Source organism: Accipiter gentilis, chromosome 1 (assembly GCF_929443795.1).
Source record: "Accipiter gentilis chromosome 1, bAccGen1.1, whole genome shotgun sequence".
NCBI lineage: Eukaryota > Metazoa > Chordata > Aves > Accipitriformes > Accipitridae > Astur > Astur gentilis.
In genome coordinates this window covers 14,555,438-14,570,206 of record NC_064880.1, presented here as the reverse complement: position 1 = coordinate 14,570,206, position 14,769 = coordinate 14,555,438, and the positions used below count along the sequence as shown (strand labels likewise).

The window sequence follows — 14,769 nt, the reverse complement described above, 5'->3', positions numbered from 1 at the left end:
CAGCCTCCAGCCCTCGCCACCCCCACCCCCCCCACCCCCCCCCCCAGCTAAAACGGACCACCACTGGCATGGCCAGAAACCAGAAATCCCCCTTTTTCCAGTCCTCCTCACCACTACGCTTCCAGGCTTGTTCCCACTTGGTTTTCAGGACACAGGGCTGTGATCCTGGGAACTGCAATGGGAAATGAGGAGGGGCTGATGGACTCGGCCGTCTTCCGGTGCAGGGGTTTTTGGAGGAAAGAAGAGCCTAAAAGATTGTTCCCTTCCCCTTTACTTCTCCCTTTCTTATGATGAATATTCCTATCACATGCCTAGCTCAGACCCCAAGGAAGAAGAAAAAGCTTAAACACTGAATTAGGATGGTCCTGGATCTCATTTAATCACCACAGCTTTGACTGCATTTCAGAACAGACCCTCAAGCCTCAGCCAGTCCCCACAGCAATCACTCTAAGTGTGGTTGGCCACGCACATCCCAAAGAGTCATTTAATTTTAGTACAGCAGCTTCCTGACACCACTGAATTTTTTCCTTATCCCAGCAGATATGATAATATAATCTACTATATCCTCATGCCCAGCACACGCACACAAGGAAAGCTGAAATAATATCAATTTGCACTCACGTTTCTCCCCCTCTTTAATTCCAGGGCTTGTTAATTCATCACCAGTGAATTGATGGCCCCTCGGATGCCCAAGAGCCCTGGAAGGTGAAGTTCTGTGCTAGACAAGGCACAACCGTTTTGTAACAGCACTGCAAAATTCCCTAAAGGAATGTACTCAGCTCGGGGACTTCATAGCATTGGACTCCAGCCCTAGTGAGGTTTCCCTAACAGTTATTTAATGAGGGGATTAAGCATGGAGGCTAACAGACCCCTGCCAGGGTGCAGAAGGGGGAATTCAGCTGGAGCACATTTAGGAGTCAACTGAATTGCACAGACACCGCAACCATCACACGCAAACCCCGGCAGCATCGGTGGTGGCTTCCCTTATGGACTCACCTCCCCTCTCCAATTCTGTACCCATCAGAGGACATGGGAGGTGGGAAACCTCTGGGCACCTGAAACGCAGGGGCTAAAGCTGAAGGTAGAGGTATGTGGTGCTTTGCAGCTGTTGCACAAGGACTGTCTAAAGTGTCTAACCTTAGTCTTCACATCTGATGCTCTCTGAAAAGCACTGGAGCCCAAGAGTTCTCCGTCTCTCTCTGAGTTCTTGTTTGCTCCCAAATGCCCAGAAATAAACATTTCTGGTAAGGAGAAGAGAAACCCCACTGCCGGAATATGGGTGGGCTGCTTCCCCCACCCAGGTCCAGTCCCCTCTCCAAATTGCTGCCCTGGGAACAGCAGCAGACAGCAACAAATTCCAACAGCAAAAGCTGACAGCGCTGCAAAGCTGATGGGACTGCTGGGATCCCGTCGGGAACCGTCTGTGCCCACAGACACCGAAATCACCATCTGGTACTTTCGCATGCGCCACCTGGGGAACCCACTCAGCCAGGAGGGCTCCAGCGCTGGATTGCAGTGCCGCCAAGGTGAGTTGGGGCGTTCAGGTCTGTTTAAGGCCATCGGGTAATGAGAGACCAATGGCTCTACAGTTACCAATGAACTGGAGACAACGATAAGCTGTTGGTGCCGCTGTCGTCAGCAAATAAAGTCGTAAGGTGAGCCAGGAAGCACAGAGAAGCCTCCGGTCCCTGTGTGGGGAACAGGAGAGCTCAACATGCTCCACCACGGATTCTCACCTGACTTCTTAATTTCCTTTATTCATCAGCTCAATAATCAGCCTTCCCATCTTCCTTAATTAAAGGTGAAATTATGGGAGAAGGACTTGTTTCTTATTGTTTCAGGAAGATCTCAGGGCTGGAGCTTTGCTCCCAGCCAGGGCTTTCGGCTCCCCCATGTGCTGTGCATCAGTCAGTCATAAGGAAGGATTTACAGCAGAATGGGCCGGGGGGGAGGCAGGATTTCCAAGTCACAGGCGCTGTCCTCTGCAACTTCCTCCTCTGCCCTTGAGCTTGCCACCGCCTTGCCTTTATTTCTTCTCCAACCTTTTGTGTGCTTAAGCATGAGAATAACTAGCCGACGAGCCGGCTGCTATTAAAAGGATCCAGCCAGTGGCCGTGACACTTACTTGCACGGGCACAGATGCACATTCCCCAAAATAGTCACTACTGCAGAGATTCCCTTCTCCCTCCCCTCTCCCTCACTGGTTGACCCACTGGGTCTCTCTTTCATCTGGGCTCTCTTTTCACATGAGCACTGGCTTTTTTTCTGGGTTGCAGATGCCAGGGAGCAGGCAGGGACAGCCCCGAACCCAGCCGAGACCTCGAGGCACAGTTATAACACACAGAGCCATGCGATCAGCTGAGACATCCTTGATTTGTGGCTGTCTCTCTTCCCTACAAGATTTTATCCCATGCCCTGCTGCTTGTAAGCCAAGGGAATGATGTTCTTCATTAGTTTAAAGTCTGAGCCCTCTAGGTTTAAAAAGAGCCTTGTAGAAATACCAAGTATTTGCCGATCCCTTTATTCCTCATTGTGATAATAAATCTTGTTCCTTTTCCATCAGAGAACAAATAAACAGGGGAAAGTCTCCTGAGAGCTGAAGCCTTACTAGGGTCTTAAAAGCAAATAGTTTTCTTCACAAGGTAAGAGAAATATCACCAGCTTCTTCACAGTGTAAATAACCCAAGGTGATAGAGCCAGAAGTGATGCTCCGGGGAGCAGCATGCCTTGAGTGTTTCAGCTGCTCCCCCTCAGGCGCTGTGGTCCCATTACATTTTCATATCACGGCTACCTTCTTGGTGGGGAGGGACTCTGGGGTGGAGACATTTGCACCATATTTATTTGTTCCTAGTGAGCAAAAGCTTGCTGGTTACAGGCTTTTTTAACTCCTCAATGCAGTTATCACCTAAATACATGTCCCCCAAACTCCAAGGCTGTTGGGTAGGAGGGAGGATGGTGTCAGCCCCACCCTGGATCAGTATCCTGGTGATGGGGAGGTTGGCCCCAGCCCACCCAGCCCTCCCGTGGCGGCTTCTCACCCTTTCTGCCTGCCCTCTGTGTATCCTTCCTCCAGCGCGGTCCGGCAAAGAGCTGCAGAGTCAATCAAAGCTGAAATGAAATGTAAAACGATTAAATTTGTAAATTAAATGCAGCACTGCAATGGGGTGATTTGCCTCCTCTTCCTTTAGCTCCATGCCACATGCAATCCATTTGCAAGGTTCAGTGCCACAAAGCCAGGACTGCGTAGGATGGGGCTCAGCATCTTCCACAGGTCGTGCTGAGGAATCGGAGTGATGTTGGGTTAAATACAGCCCTGGACATCACCAGGGCTCCCGTTGGGGTGGGAGCAGTGCATTCCTTGATACATTGGATTTCTTTTCCCAGGATAATGTCTTGGAGCTCATTACAAGCAGTAACGATAGTGCCAGTATGTGCGTTTGGACCCTACTTGTCCCAGTTGTTCTTGGGGAATTGCCTGGTGTTCAAAATCTCTAAAAACGAGGCTGCGTAATTCATGCCATGCCACAGCGCTGCTTTGCCCAAATCCGAAGGTCAGCGTGTCCCCTCCTTTGTCTTCCTCCCATGGCCAGGGGCAGGATGCAGTGGTGGTGCTGAATTACAAGCAGCAAGCCAGTGACTTGGCTGTGGGCAACAGAATTGCTGCAATTTTAAGGTCTATGTTTAAAGACCTGATCAAAGGGGCACCTCCACTACTGGGGAAAGAGGATTCAGGACTCACTTCACCTATGAGAGGTCTAGTCCTGCAGCGTCACCGCTACACAGCTCCCAGCAGCAGCAGGCAGAGACGTCCAGCCCAAGGAAAGAAGGGGAATGAGAAAACTATGAGTGTCCCAAAATCCTTCAGGTGCCATGCATCGTCTCGGCACCTTGAGTTTAGCAAGATGTGGTTAAGTGGCCTCCCTCTCCATCCATACCTAGTAGCAACTGCAACAAGATTCCCTCATGAGGATGAGCTGGCCTGAGCTGGGGTTTTTCCTCAAATTCCTCTAGGTAGGTGTGGGAAGGTGACCTGGAGTGTTTTCCAGGTAGGGGATTATCCACAGAGAAGGTGGAGAATTGAACCCTCTGAGCAAGACATTTTGTAATTGTTTTAGTGCTCGGAACCTCTAAAATTGGGACACGCTCTGAAAGATGCAGCTCCGTGTATCTGGCAGTGTTTGAGCTCCGTGGGCAGGATCCTATGGGCAGAGGCTGGCGTAGGAGTGGTGTAACCTGGAGGCGAGTGGGACACTGACTTCACTGCAGAGAAGGAGGGTGGAAGGAGGGTGATGACACATCGCTAGGGAAAAGAGAAAACTCATTATGATTTTTAAAGCCACCCGGGTAGAAAAACGAAGGGCCCAGACTTGCAGTGGCTGGGCTTAAAATACAGTCATGGAGAAAATAAATAAGAATTCATCTTCCATTTGAGAAACAGGTATAATTAATTAGAAGGTGTTTATGAGTTTTGTAACACGTGTTTTGTAGCTTCAGGAAAGGAAGCCGGTTAAGATTTCTCTGAGTGAAATTAAGGGGGATTTTTCTGCCAGAAAGTTATTGCTGGGGATGGCATGAACACAATTACAGAGCTAGGCATGCTCCGAGAGTGACATTTGTGTTCTGGATAAAACGGAGCAGCTCTTCCCCACTGGCACCAAAACAAGGTAGGAGGCGAAAGGAAATCTTCAGAAAAATCAAAGCACCTGCCTAAGGTGATGTCAGATGTTTTGTTTTCACAAGGCAACCCTCTTTTCCTTGGATGTCAGGTCATTACACTGAGAAAAAGAATTCAGTGTAATATTTACTGATGTGCAATGAAATGAACCACAATAATAGAAACAAAATGGCTTTTTCCATATCAAGATGGGACATTTCAACACTGTGGAAATGACAGCACTGTTGGTGAAAAATACCACAAGTGATGCAGGAAGACTGACAAGAGTCTCATTTGGGCTTTTTTCCCCAAAATAAAGATTGATTTTTATTTTTTTTTTTAATAAATTTCAGAGTAAGATGCATTTCCAATGGGAAAAAAAACCAAACATCTCTCTGGATATGGTCCCAGAGGCTGCAGTGAAACCCCAGTGGCTGAGCAGGGAGGACGGCTGTGCACTCGGACACGGCTGGGAATGCCAGTGGCGGCGGAGCACAGGGAGGTGTCAGAAGCACTCGAGCAAGTACCTCTTTATTTTCCAAGGATAGGAATTGATCTCCTGGCCATAGATGAGGTTAGGGCTTAGCTTGCTGATGCTGTTTAGAAAAGCAAAGCTCTGGGAGCCAGTTTGCTACTGCATTCTGCAGAGGCACAAAAGTGGGGAGGAGGCAGAGCCAACAGGCACAAGACTTCAGGAGAATAGGTATGGAGGGATGCCAGTATCTTATGTTCTCCTTTTCTGCATTAAGGTTAGAGTTTGGAGGTCTATTAATTCAGGACCCCGCTACATAATTTAAATCAACAGGGCCTGTAGGTTTGGGGAACAGGCTGGGAAGACCCCAGGGTGCTTTGGTATTTCTTAAAGCGCACAGATTTAATAAGTGGGTTGGCCGGTATGATGGACAGTGTCTGATTCTCTGTGCCTGGGGTAGAACTCACATTTGGGCTAAGGCTCAGCAATCCCAAGGTCGAGGAGAACAATTTATTGCTGCATGGTGCAGGGTCGTCAGAGATTAACTGTCACTTGGGGAATATAATAGAGTTGGGGAAGGGAGTCAAAGGCAGCTGAATCCAGCATGGCAAAGGCCAGGAGAACTTAGAAAAAGACTGGTGCCATTTGCAGCCCATGCCTGGCTCATATTTTCTTTGACTGTAGGCACTTGGTCTCAGCTGTAGCCAGAGGATAACCAGCTAAATATCATCTGTATGTTGCCCATGAGAGCAGCCGGTGCTATAGGGACCTCAGAGTTAAGAAGAGAGCAGGTAACCGAAGCCCAGGACATCATCCCTTCCTGTATGCAGTCATGCTCTCAGCAAAGTACAGGCAAAATTAGGGTACCTAAACCCCAAAGAGGCCAGACTCTTGCCAGATGCTGCTGAACACCACAGGGTATGGAAACACGAAGGCCTTCAGTGCTTGTGGTGCATTTTCTCTTGGTGCAGATATTCACCCCTGGTACAATTAAGCAGCAGGTGACCCAAGTGAAATATTCAGGACACAACCCCAGCAACTTTGACCCATGCTTTGATTCAGCAAACTGCTTCAAGGTGACCTCCATCTTCAGCCCCTAGGTAAGTTCCACTGATTCTCGTAAAATTAGGAGGGGCTTAAAGGCTGTGCTGATGAGCATAGATTCACAAGTGCTGTGCAAAATAGAAACTGACCTGAATGTGCTTCAAGTAAACCAGGGTCTGCTGGCTTCAGCTGTATGTCATTAGCATTACTCTAGCATGAGAAGGGGTAAAACCCTGCCCCAAATCAGGGGAGGGGCTTTGTCTGGTCCTGAAATACCCACGCTCTGTGCTCTAAGAGTTGCTGCTGGGGTTATACAGGCTTTATTTATGTCTTTTGTCTTTCTGCTGGACAACAGGAGGGGGCTTCCAGCGCAGCCAGGCCTCTGTAAGCATGGCTTTGGGTGCCCGCACCATTTGAATCCCGTTCCCCTGCTACCTCGCAGGCAGGAGATGGGCAGGGCTGCTGAGCATATCCCCCCCCCTCCCCCGGTTCGTGGGCATTTTGAGAGCTGTCCTTAATTCATAACCACAGAACTGTGGAAAGGCTAAGGCTCGGCTCTCGGGCTCCAGGATCTCGGTGGGACGGAGACCCTAGAAGTCGCCTTCCAGTTTTTGCTGCCCCCCCGGGGGCGGTGCCTGCCTTCCCCCTTGTGCCGGGTCCGCCCCGGAACTCCGAACTGGGCGCGACTGGGATCTGCTGGTGCCGGGAAGTAGCTCCGGGAGGCGGCTGCAGGCGGTAAGAGGAGGGCTGAAGCTGCCCGGGGACTGGGGGGGGGGGGCTCGCTGGTGGGTGAAGGCTTCTGTGAGCACATGGAAAGCCCCTGGAGGACTCTCCTCTAAAAAGGGCTTTGGCAGGGCTGCTCTTCCCTGCTGGGAGTGTCTAGTCGTGAGCTGGCTAAGCTCAGCCTCTCTTCTTGCATCACAAGATCTAGTAACCCTTTATTGCCTGCTGGTGGGTCTTTGGAGAAACTCGCTCTCGTTGCACCCTTCTGCCCACCTCGCTGGCCGTGAGCGTTTGGTCGCCCGTCAAGCGAGGCAGGAGTCCTCCCTGGGGGGCTCTTGGGGTCTGTGGTCCCACCGCGGAGCCGTCGCCGCCGCCGCCGCCGCCTCAGGCAGCGCTCTCTCGGCCACCGACATAAACAGGACACGGCCGGGAGGGAGCCTTCCGCTGCGGCGGCGCCGCGGGCGAAGGGCAAGGTGCCGGCAGCCGCTGGGCCTCGGCTCGTTGCCGAGGTGGGCGCAGGGACTGCGTGGTTTATAGCAGCTGGGGCGGGGGGGGGGGGGGGGGGGGAACGGTGGGCGCTGTATCTGTGGAAGCAGCTTTGAGGGCTGGGTGGACGGGGCGGGGACTGAGCTGGCGGGAGGCCTAAGGGGCCCCGCGGCGAGGCCAGGCTTACCCGGGTGAGGGGTCTTAACGGGACTCTGGGTTTAAAGAGACTTTGAGCATTTTTGGGCAGGGTGGAGTTGCTGCGATTGTGTTGCTAATACTAAAACGCGGATCTCCTTAAGAACAACAAACGTCTTCACTGTTAGTTGTTCTGATGCTCTGCTCGGTCCCCCCAAATTCAGAGGTGTCCCAGCTGTAATGGTGACATATCAGAAGACACCTGGGTGGGTGGGGAAAGCAAAGCAGTAAGGAGAAGGAGGGTTTAAAAACCTAGAAAGCTTTTCCTTGTCAGACACTGCCAGGTTGCTTCTGCGATTAGCTTATACCTCTGGGAGGGATGCTTAGAGAGCAGGTTCGTGCTCCCTCGCTGGAGCCTCATGGGCAAAGTCCTCCCTGGGCTCCTGCCGAGAACTGGAGACTTCAGCGCCTGCGGTCACAGGCTGAGGCAGGAGGAGGAGTTTGATCCTGTAGCAACAAACCTGGCTTGCTGTCTCCTTCCAGGTGCAGGGTCACCCAAGCATGGCCACCCAGATGTTTGAGGGGAGAGGGCACGCAGCTGTCTACCAGAAATACAGGTTTGCGCCAGGCAAAGAGCTGCAGCAAGCCATCCTCACCTACCTGCAGGAAAAGGTGAGTGGGGTATGGCCAGGCTGCAGGGGAAAAAACCAGGGGAGTGGTATTTGTGGGGAGTAGTATTTATCCTGCTGGGAGTGTTACTTTGGTGGGTGCCACAGGGAAGAATAAATCAATAGGACTCAAGGCAAGATGTGGGCGCAGAAGAGCCTTTCCATGGGTTGTGCCATGCTGAGGCTGGTCCTCTGTGGGTGCTGGGGGAAGGAATTGGGGTAAAGGCACAGAAATTGGGTGGCTGCCCACTGAGACTCATCCACTCCTCCCTGCAGAGGGCAAACCTTGCTGAGCTGGTGGTGGATGTCGGCTGTGGGTCTGGACAAGGCACCCGCTTCCTTGCGGAGCACTTCAAAAAGGTGGTGGGAACGGACATCAGTGAAGCACAGATCCAGGAGGCCAGGGAGGCCCCCTCCCTGCCCAACGTCTCCTACCTGTGAGTGTTGGGGAAGTAAGCTCAGCTGAAGGCAAAATTTGGGTCCTCGTGCAGAGGTGGTGTTTTGTGAGTATGACTGTTGTAAGAGCGAGCAGGCACCAAAGAAGATCCCGTTTGATGGGATTCCTGGTGTGAACGGGCATTATCCCAGACTTACAGTGGCCGTGGTCTTGCATCCCAAATGATCATCATCCAAAAAATGCCCACTGACTTCATGTCTTACTTTCTAAGTTCCAATTGACACACTACCTTTTTTCCTTCTCCCACTCCAGTGTATGCCCTGCAGAGGAGCTGCCATTCGAGGATGCCTCGGTGGACATCCTTACTTCATTTACAGCCGCACACTGGTTTGATATCGAGAAGTTCATGAGAGAAGCGAACCGGGTGGTTAAGCCAGGTGGTTGCATGGTAATCAGCACTTACACTGTGGACATGAGTCTGCGCTATGGAAGCTGCTCTGAAAAGCTGACCAAAATCTTCAGGGAGGTGAGGTGTTAAAACCTAAACCTTGGGACTTCCCCTCCTGGTCTGGGCAGGGGGAAATGTGTAGAACTTGGATGTAAAGAGGAAAGCAGTGAGTTTGGGGGGGTATTACTAGAGGACCTCTATTGCAGGTTGGGGCAGAGGGACAGTTAAATACAGGGACAAGGGTGAAATGGGGTTTAGTGGCTCCCATGCAGTGCTGGGGCTGGCTGGATGAGGAGAAGAGGGATGTTAGGATTAATAGGGCAGACTGGTGTGGCAAGAAGGGCTGCGGAGCAGATCTGGGGGGCTGGTATTGTCAGAGAGACTTCTGCTGTTGCCTTGATCACACTGAAAAGAATGGGAAGTAGAAACTCTTTGGAAAGAGGTTTTTTTTAATTATGTTTCTTGACAGAGTTTTAACTCCTCAATATTTCCACCATGAGCAAGAGCAGTGTAGGGAGGAAGACAGAACCCTTGATATCTATAATAAAACAGGATACTTAAAGTCTTGACACTAAGCAAGATTTTGGTGTATTTTAATGCAAGGAGTATTTAAAAAAATGAAGTACGTGTATGAATGTATCATATCTAGGGCCAAGCAAAGCTGACTTAAGTGGAAACTGAGACCTTCAAGTGGTTTTGTGTTTTGTTGTTTTTTTTAATATGCTGTCTTTACAGACCTGGGACCTGCTTTTAAAATACTCTCATAATAGAATAAAACTAGTCTTGGAAGACTACAAAGACATCTTTGAGGCCTTGCCATTTCCAGACAAGAAGAGGTGAGCAGAAACCCTTCAATGCAGCACTAGGAGCAGATGGAGGTGGCATCTCTGCTCCTCCATGGGGCTGCTCTGTCACTAGTCCTGCAAGGACAAAAGGGAGCCGGGTTTGCTGGAGCAGGTAGCTGCCGAGTTTCAGCAAATGCTTTTGCATTGTGGCAGAGCCACGTGGTTGCATTTTCATTCCTGTTGGATTTAATGTGGCTCTATGCTGGGCCAGCAGGTGTGGTCTAAGGGCTGCAAGGACCCTTCCTGATTCAAGGCAGAGTTGGGTTTGGTGGTGTTTGTTTTTTTTTTTAAGTTCATGGCTTATGATAATTTGAGGCTTCTGGGCAGATCAATTAATGGATGAAGGGGTAAAATGGAGTGAGAGAAAGAACCTGCCCCAGGCCTCCAGGGAGCCAATGCCTGCTTCCCCCACCAAGGCATGGGGCAGGGGCTAACTCCACAGGCAAGAAGGATGCATTGGCAGTGGTGTTGCAGAGGTGTTGGTGTCCTGGCTGCTGGAGGGGAGTGGGGTCTGCAGACAGGTGTTTATCTGTTCAATTTGCAGACTGTCAGGTGGTCCCTGGGACCATCTCTGCTTCTCCAGTAGTGAGTGCATCAATTAGAGCTCCTGACCTACCAAATGCCACAGTCACATGTTGTTTCCATCTGTTGCACTGTTCATGGTATTTTATTCCCCACCACCTCAGTCTGTTGTCCTTGTTCTACTGTCTTTGAGATTTAATTTGCCTTTCTTCCTTGTCTCCTTTCTAGAATCACTGATATCTTTGACAAAATTCCCATGACGGTTGCTGGTGTGGTTGGTTACTTGGAGTCTGCCTCTCCGTATCAAGCCTTTATGAAGAATGACCCCAAAGCTGCAAAATCCCTCCTCCAGGAGACTGAAAAGAGGTGAGAAAACTGCTTGGGAAAACAAGCAGGACATGGAGGACCTGTTTTATACAGTCCATGAAGAGTGAGATTGCGGAGACCCCTTCAAAGCTAGAAGTGAGCTGTGCAGTGGTGTGCTCCCTCCTTCCCCCCAGGTGTGGATGGATGCTTGTCAGAGGTTGAACAGCAGATCCTCAGCAGCTCACAGCATGATTGACCTCAGTTTCAGTCAGCTGACTTGGACTTTTAAGTCCATGTAGCTGTATGGTGTTCTTGCACTGATGTATCTATGTAAGCCTCGTGTCAGAGGTATCTTGAGTTTCTTTGCCTCGCTCTTGATTAGCAGAGGGTAGGAGAAATATTGACAGTTCCACCTTAACTAATCTGTTTTGGCCCAGAACAAGGGCCTGCTGCAAAGCTGGGAAGGGGAGGCGTCCCTGTGCCTGCTAGTCTAGTCATTGACCAGAACAACCCCATGCATGTATTGGAAGCATCTGTCATCAAGACCTCTGTGCTTTGGGTGGAAGAGACTGTTCTCTGGTTGTGGATGTTGCCCCATGTCAGGTGGGAGCTGGCTGGGGGGAGTGAGACCCTTCCTCTGCTTCTTGTTTCAGGATGCTGGAGACAATGGGAGTTTCTTCTTGTGAAACCCCAGTGGAGTTCTGGGTGAGGCACGTCTGTGTGCTGGGGTGCAAGGGACAGTGAGAGGAAACCCTTTGCCTGATCTGGTGCTGGAAGGGAAGGAAAAAGTGGGTTTTCTTCTAATAGCCCACTTGTAACCTTCCTTGGGAAGACTGATGCTTATTTCAGTGATTAAAGTTTTGATCTTCTGTGGAAAGCAGAGAGGGGTTTATGCCTGCCCTCCGGTTCCTGTCCACCTTGGTCCTCCAGTCTGCCCGGTGCTGTGCCCTCACCACTAGAAGGGTCCAGTTTCAGTGGTGGTGGTTGGATTGTACGTGAGGATAAGAACCACAGTAACAGCTGATAAAATTGCTGCATTTCTTATACAATTAATAATAAAAAGCTGAGGAAAACATTGCTTGTGGTTCCCCTTTTTAAGAGAGGCTGTAGAGCACCTGCTGGGGTGGGAATAGCTGCACTTCATGGACATTGCTTACCTAGGCCCTGAGTGGCTGCCTGTTTCGTGGGGTAGATGGGCTTTAGGTAGAAAGGGCTATTTGCTCCTGTCCAGGCTAATCTAGGAGCTGTGTGTTGTCCCTGAAGGCCAAGCTGGAAAGAGGCTGTTCTTGCCCACTATGTGACCCCATCCCTGGTGCTTTGCTGGCTGGTGCAGGTGTATCAGCAGCTTATCTGCCCCAGGATTGCCCAGCACTGCTGCTCTGGCCCTCGTGAGGTTGCTTGCCCTCAGCACAGCTCAGGAGCCTCTCTGGGATCGCTGCTGCAGGGGAGCAGGTTTGCACCTCCCCTTGGTTCCAGCCTGCTATTGCTCACCCATGCTGCAAAGGGAAGATTGGAGTCTGTGTTTCAGGGAGGGGCAGATAGGGTTTGAAGCTGGGCATAACAGGTCCCCTCCTGTTTGCTTTCTGGATATCTGGAGTCCAGGCACAGCCTCTGTGGGGACCTTTTGCTTTCCTGTAATTCCTGCCCTTGGCAAGAAGGCTACCCTGATGCCATGGGGAGGGCTGCGGCCTCACTCTGTTGTACCTTGATGCATTATTAAGAAAGGTAGAAGTGATACCTCTGCTCCCTGCCTCAGAGAAGGGGAGGTGCTTCAGCTGTGGTCCTGGGCCTTTTGGGGATGGTCTGTTGTGTCCCAGTTTCTCAGGTCAATGACTCGGGTTTGCTGATTCCCAGGTTGGGATTAAGGTGAAATGGCACCAGGGATCCTTTAACTCACAGAACTCAATTTTTATTTGCTCACAACAAGAATTGGTGTGCTCACAAGAAAAATGGGCATGAAACTATGTTAGTAAACTGTGTAATGTGCTAATCATACATTACCAAACGTATACTACAGGCCTTTTTTTATTTGGGAATCAGTTCAGGGAAGACAATAAGGAGAGCCCTCCCATTGAGTCACAAGGTTCAGAGTAGACCCCCTTGCTTTCTAGACTCCTCAGCAAGGAGCCTAGGGGCGGCTGAATCCACTCCTAGTCCCAGACTCAGTCAATGGTTTATGTCTAAAGGGAGGAGGTGTGGGGATTATGGAAAAGGGAAAGAGAGAGAAGATATTTCACCAGTCCTGGATCCAGTGTTGGTGCAGTCAGCTGAGGGGTCTGGCTCTGGTGGGCTTGTGCATGTGGGGCTTCAGTTTGTGTCCTTTTATCATCCTTGCCCCTCCTTTGGACAGGCACTTGAACTCATTAGGCTAATTAGGTATCCTTTGGGCTGTGGGCTTGGGAGTCATCTGGGGAGTAGCTTCTGCTTCCCTGCAGGTGTGATCTTTTGCCATACATGGTGAGCTGCCCTGTTCAGCATATCGGAACAGCACCCCCTCCCTCTCCTGTTGCTGATGGGCTTCTTTTCACGTATGGTTCCTTGCTATGTTGTTATGCAGACTTAGTCATTAAGCAGAACTTGCCCCTCAACAATGTTTGCAACATGAACTCCTTCAGACTCTCACATGGTCCTGCCATGGATGCAGAGGCTGAGCCTCCTTAACCCTGGGCACGTCTCCACTGGGGTCACTGAGTGCTGGCTCAGCTTGGCCAGGCTGGGGAGAAAAGGCTTTGACCCCACTTGGTGGCTCCCAGGAGGGTGGTGGCGGCCCAGGAGGACAGCTATGGGGAGGAAAGCCCATTGCTGATGTGAGGCTGGTCTCTGTGTTCATGGTCGTGTGTTGGAGAAGACCTCACTGAGCTGAGCAGTGATGGTGGATCAAGCCCTGCTGCTAGTCACTGGTGAAGAGGTTCACTGGATCAAGCCCTGCTGCTAGTCACTGGTGAAGAGGTTCACTGGGGGCAGGTTGCATTTGGGCAAGCAGCAGCCATAAAACCTCCCTTGCTGGGTGAGGATGGGGGCTGGTGGCTTGTCATCTCCTGGAAGAGCACTAGAGGTCTCTCCCTGCCTGGGACTGCACCAGGTGACACAGCTACTGGGATCCTGGTGGCCTGTATGGCTGCCTTGGCTGGGGAAGCCCCAGCTTGGCTGGCAGGGCTTGTCCTGGTGAGGTGTACCCTGGCAGCAGTGCCCTGGGCAGGGCGACGTTCCCTGGGAGGGGACACCCTGCGTCCCTACAGCGAGTGCCAGCACAAAGGCTCTGGGGAAAAAGTGCTTGTTTGGTTTTTTTTCCCTTACTTAAAACAGCTTGTTTAAATCTGCTCATTTATTAACTTTTCAGTTAACAGCCTTTCCCTCCCTGGCATCGGCAGGACACTCAGCACATTCTCCACGATGATGCAGTGGGTGACTTGCTGTGATGTAACATCAGGCATTGCATCACCAACATGCTTGGGCACAGTGTCTGCAGCACAAGGCACGTGGAGCGGCACAAACCAGCCTGATGTCACGGTGGCTGTACGGCTTGCATGTGCAGAGAGGCACTGAAGGGTTCTGGGGTGTGTAGCGAGGCCAGCAATGCTTTGGTGGCACTGACACCTTGGGCTGGCGGGGACAGGTCCAGTGATGGCTGCTGAGTGGAGGCCACCTGGTGTTCCCTACCTTGGCAGCATTGGGCCATGGGCAGGGCTTCTGCACATCACCCAGGATTTTTAATTTTAAAGCTGCCTTTTTGGGGGCACTTTTTTGGTTCTTTTTATTTTCTTTTCCAAGACCAGTGACTTTAGCAGGAGCTGGTTCCTCCCAGATGAGCCCACCAGCTCCAAAAGGGGCTGGGAACAAGTGATCTGAGCTTGTCCTTACTCACTCGAGTGGCATGGCTTGTGGCCAAGACTCTTCCATGTTTGCACCATGTGGTGGCCCATGAGTCACAGAGTGATTGCCTGGCCCTGTGCTGGTGCCAACCCTGCCCAAGGCCCTGCCTGTTTTCGCTTTCCTTCTCACACCTGGGACTTCCCGTGCACCCGGGATTTCTTGCTCTGAGCAAGTCTCAGTGGCTTCAGCCCACTGG

General features: G+C 51.2%; 1 protein-coding gene and 1 long non-coding RNA gene across 6 annotated transcripts; both read left to right on the top strand.

Moving 5' to 3' along the window:
• The first annotated feature begins 602 nt into the window (after positions 1–602).
• Positions 603–6,614, top strand: LOC126039298 (uncharacterized). The gene is made up of 4 exons (XR_007506284.1): positions 603–1,526; positions 2,564–2,642; positions 6,098–6,226; positions 6,526–6,614. It is a non-coding gene; the product is annotated as an uncharacterized LOC126039298 (long non-coding RNA).
• Positions 6,615–6,849: 235 nt separating this feature from the next.
• LOC126039258 (putative methyltransferase DDB_G0268948) lies at positions 6,850–14,650 on the top strand. 5 transcript variants are annotated; one of them, XM_049802135.1, is made up of 7 exons: positions 6,850–6,905; positions 8,058–8,186; positions 8,459–8,619; positions 8,892–9,105; positions 9,763–9,863; positions 10,623–10,760; positions 11,354–11,775. In XM_049802135.1, the coding sequence occupies exons 2-7, from the start codon at positions 8,076–8,078 to the stop codon at positions 11,442–11,444; spliced, it is 816 nt and encodes a 271-aa protein (XP_049658092.1). In that variant the 5' UTR covers positions 6,850–6,905; positions 8,058–8,075; the 3' UTR covers positions 11,445–11,775. The 5 variants fall into 5 exon arrangements, with proteins under 5 accessions (XP_049658092.1, XP_049658100.1, XP_049658111.1 ...); XM_049802143.1 differs by lacking the exon at positions 6,850–6,905 and adding an exon at positions 6,932–7,121; XM_049802154.1 differs by lacking the exon at positions 6,850–6,905 and adding an exon at positions 7,385–7,402.
• The last annotated feature ends 119 nt before the right edge of the window (positions 14,651–14,769 follow it).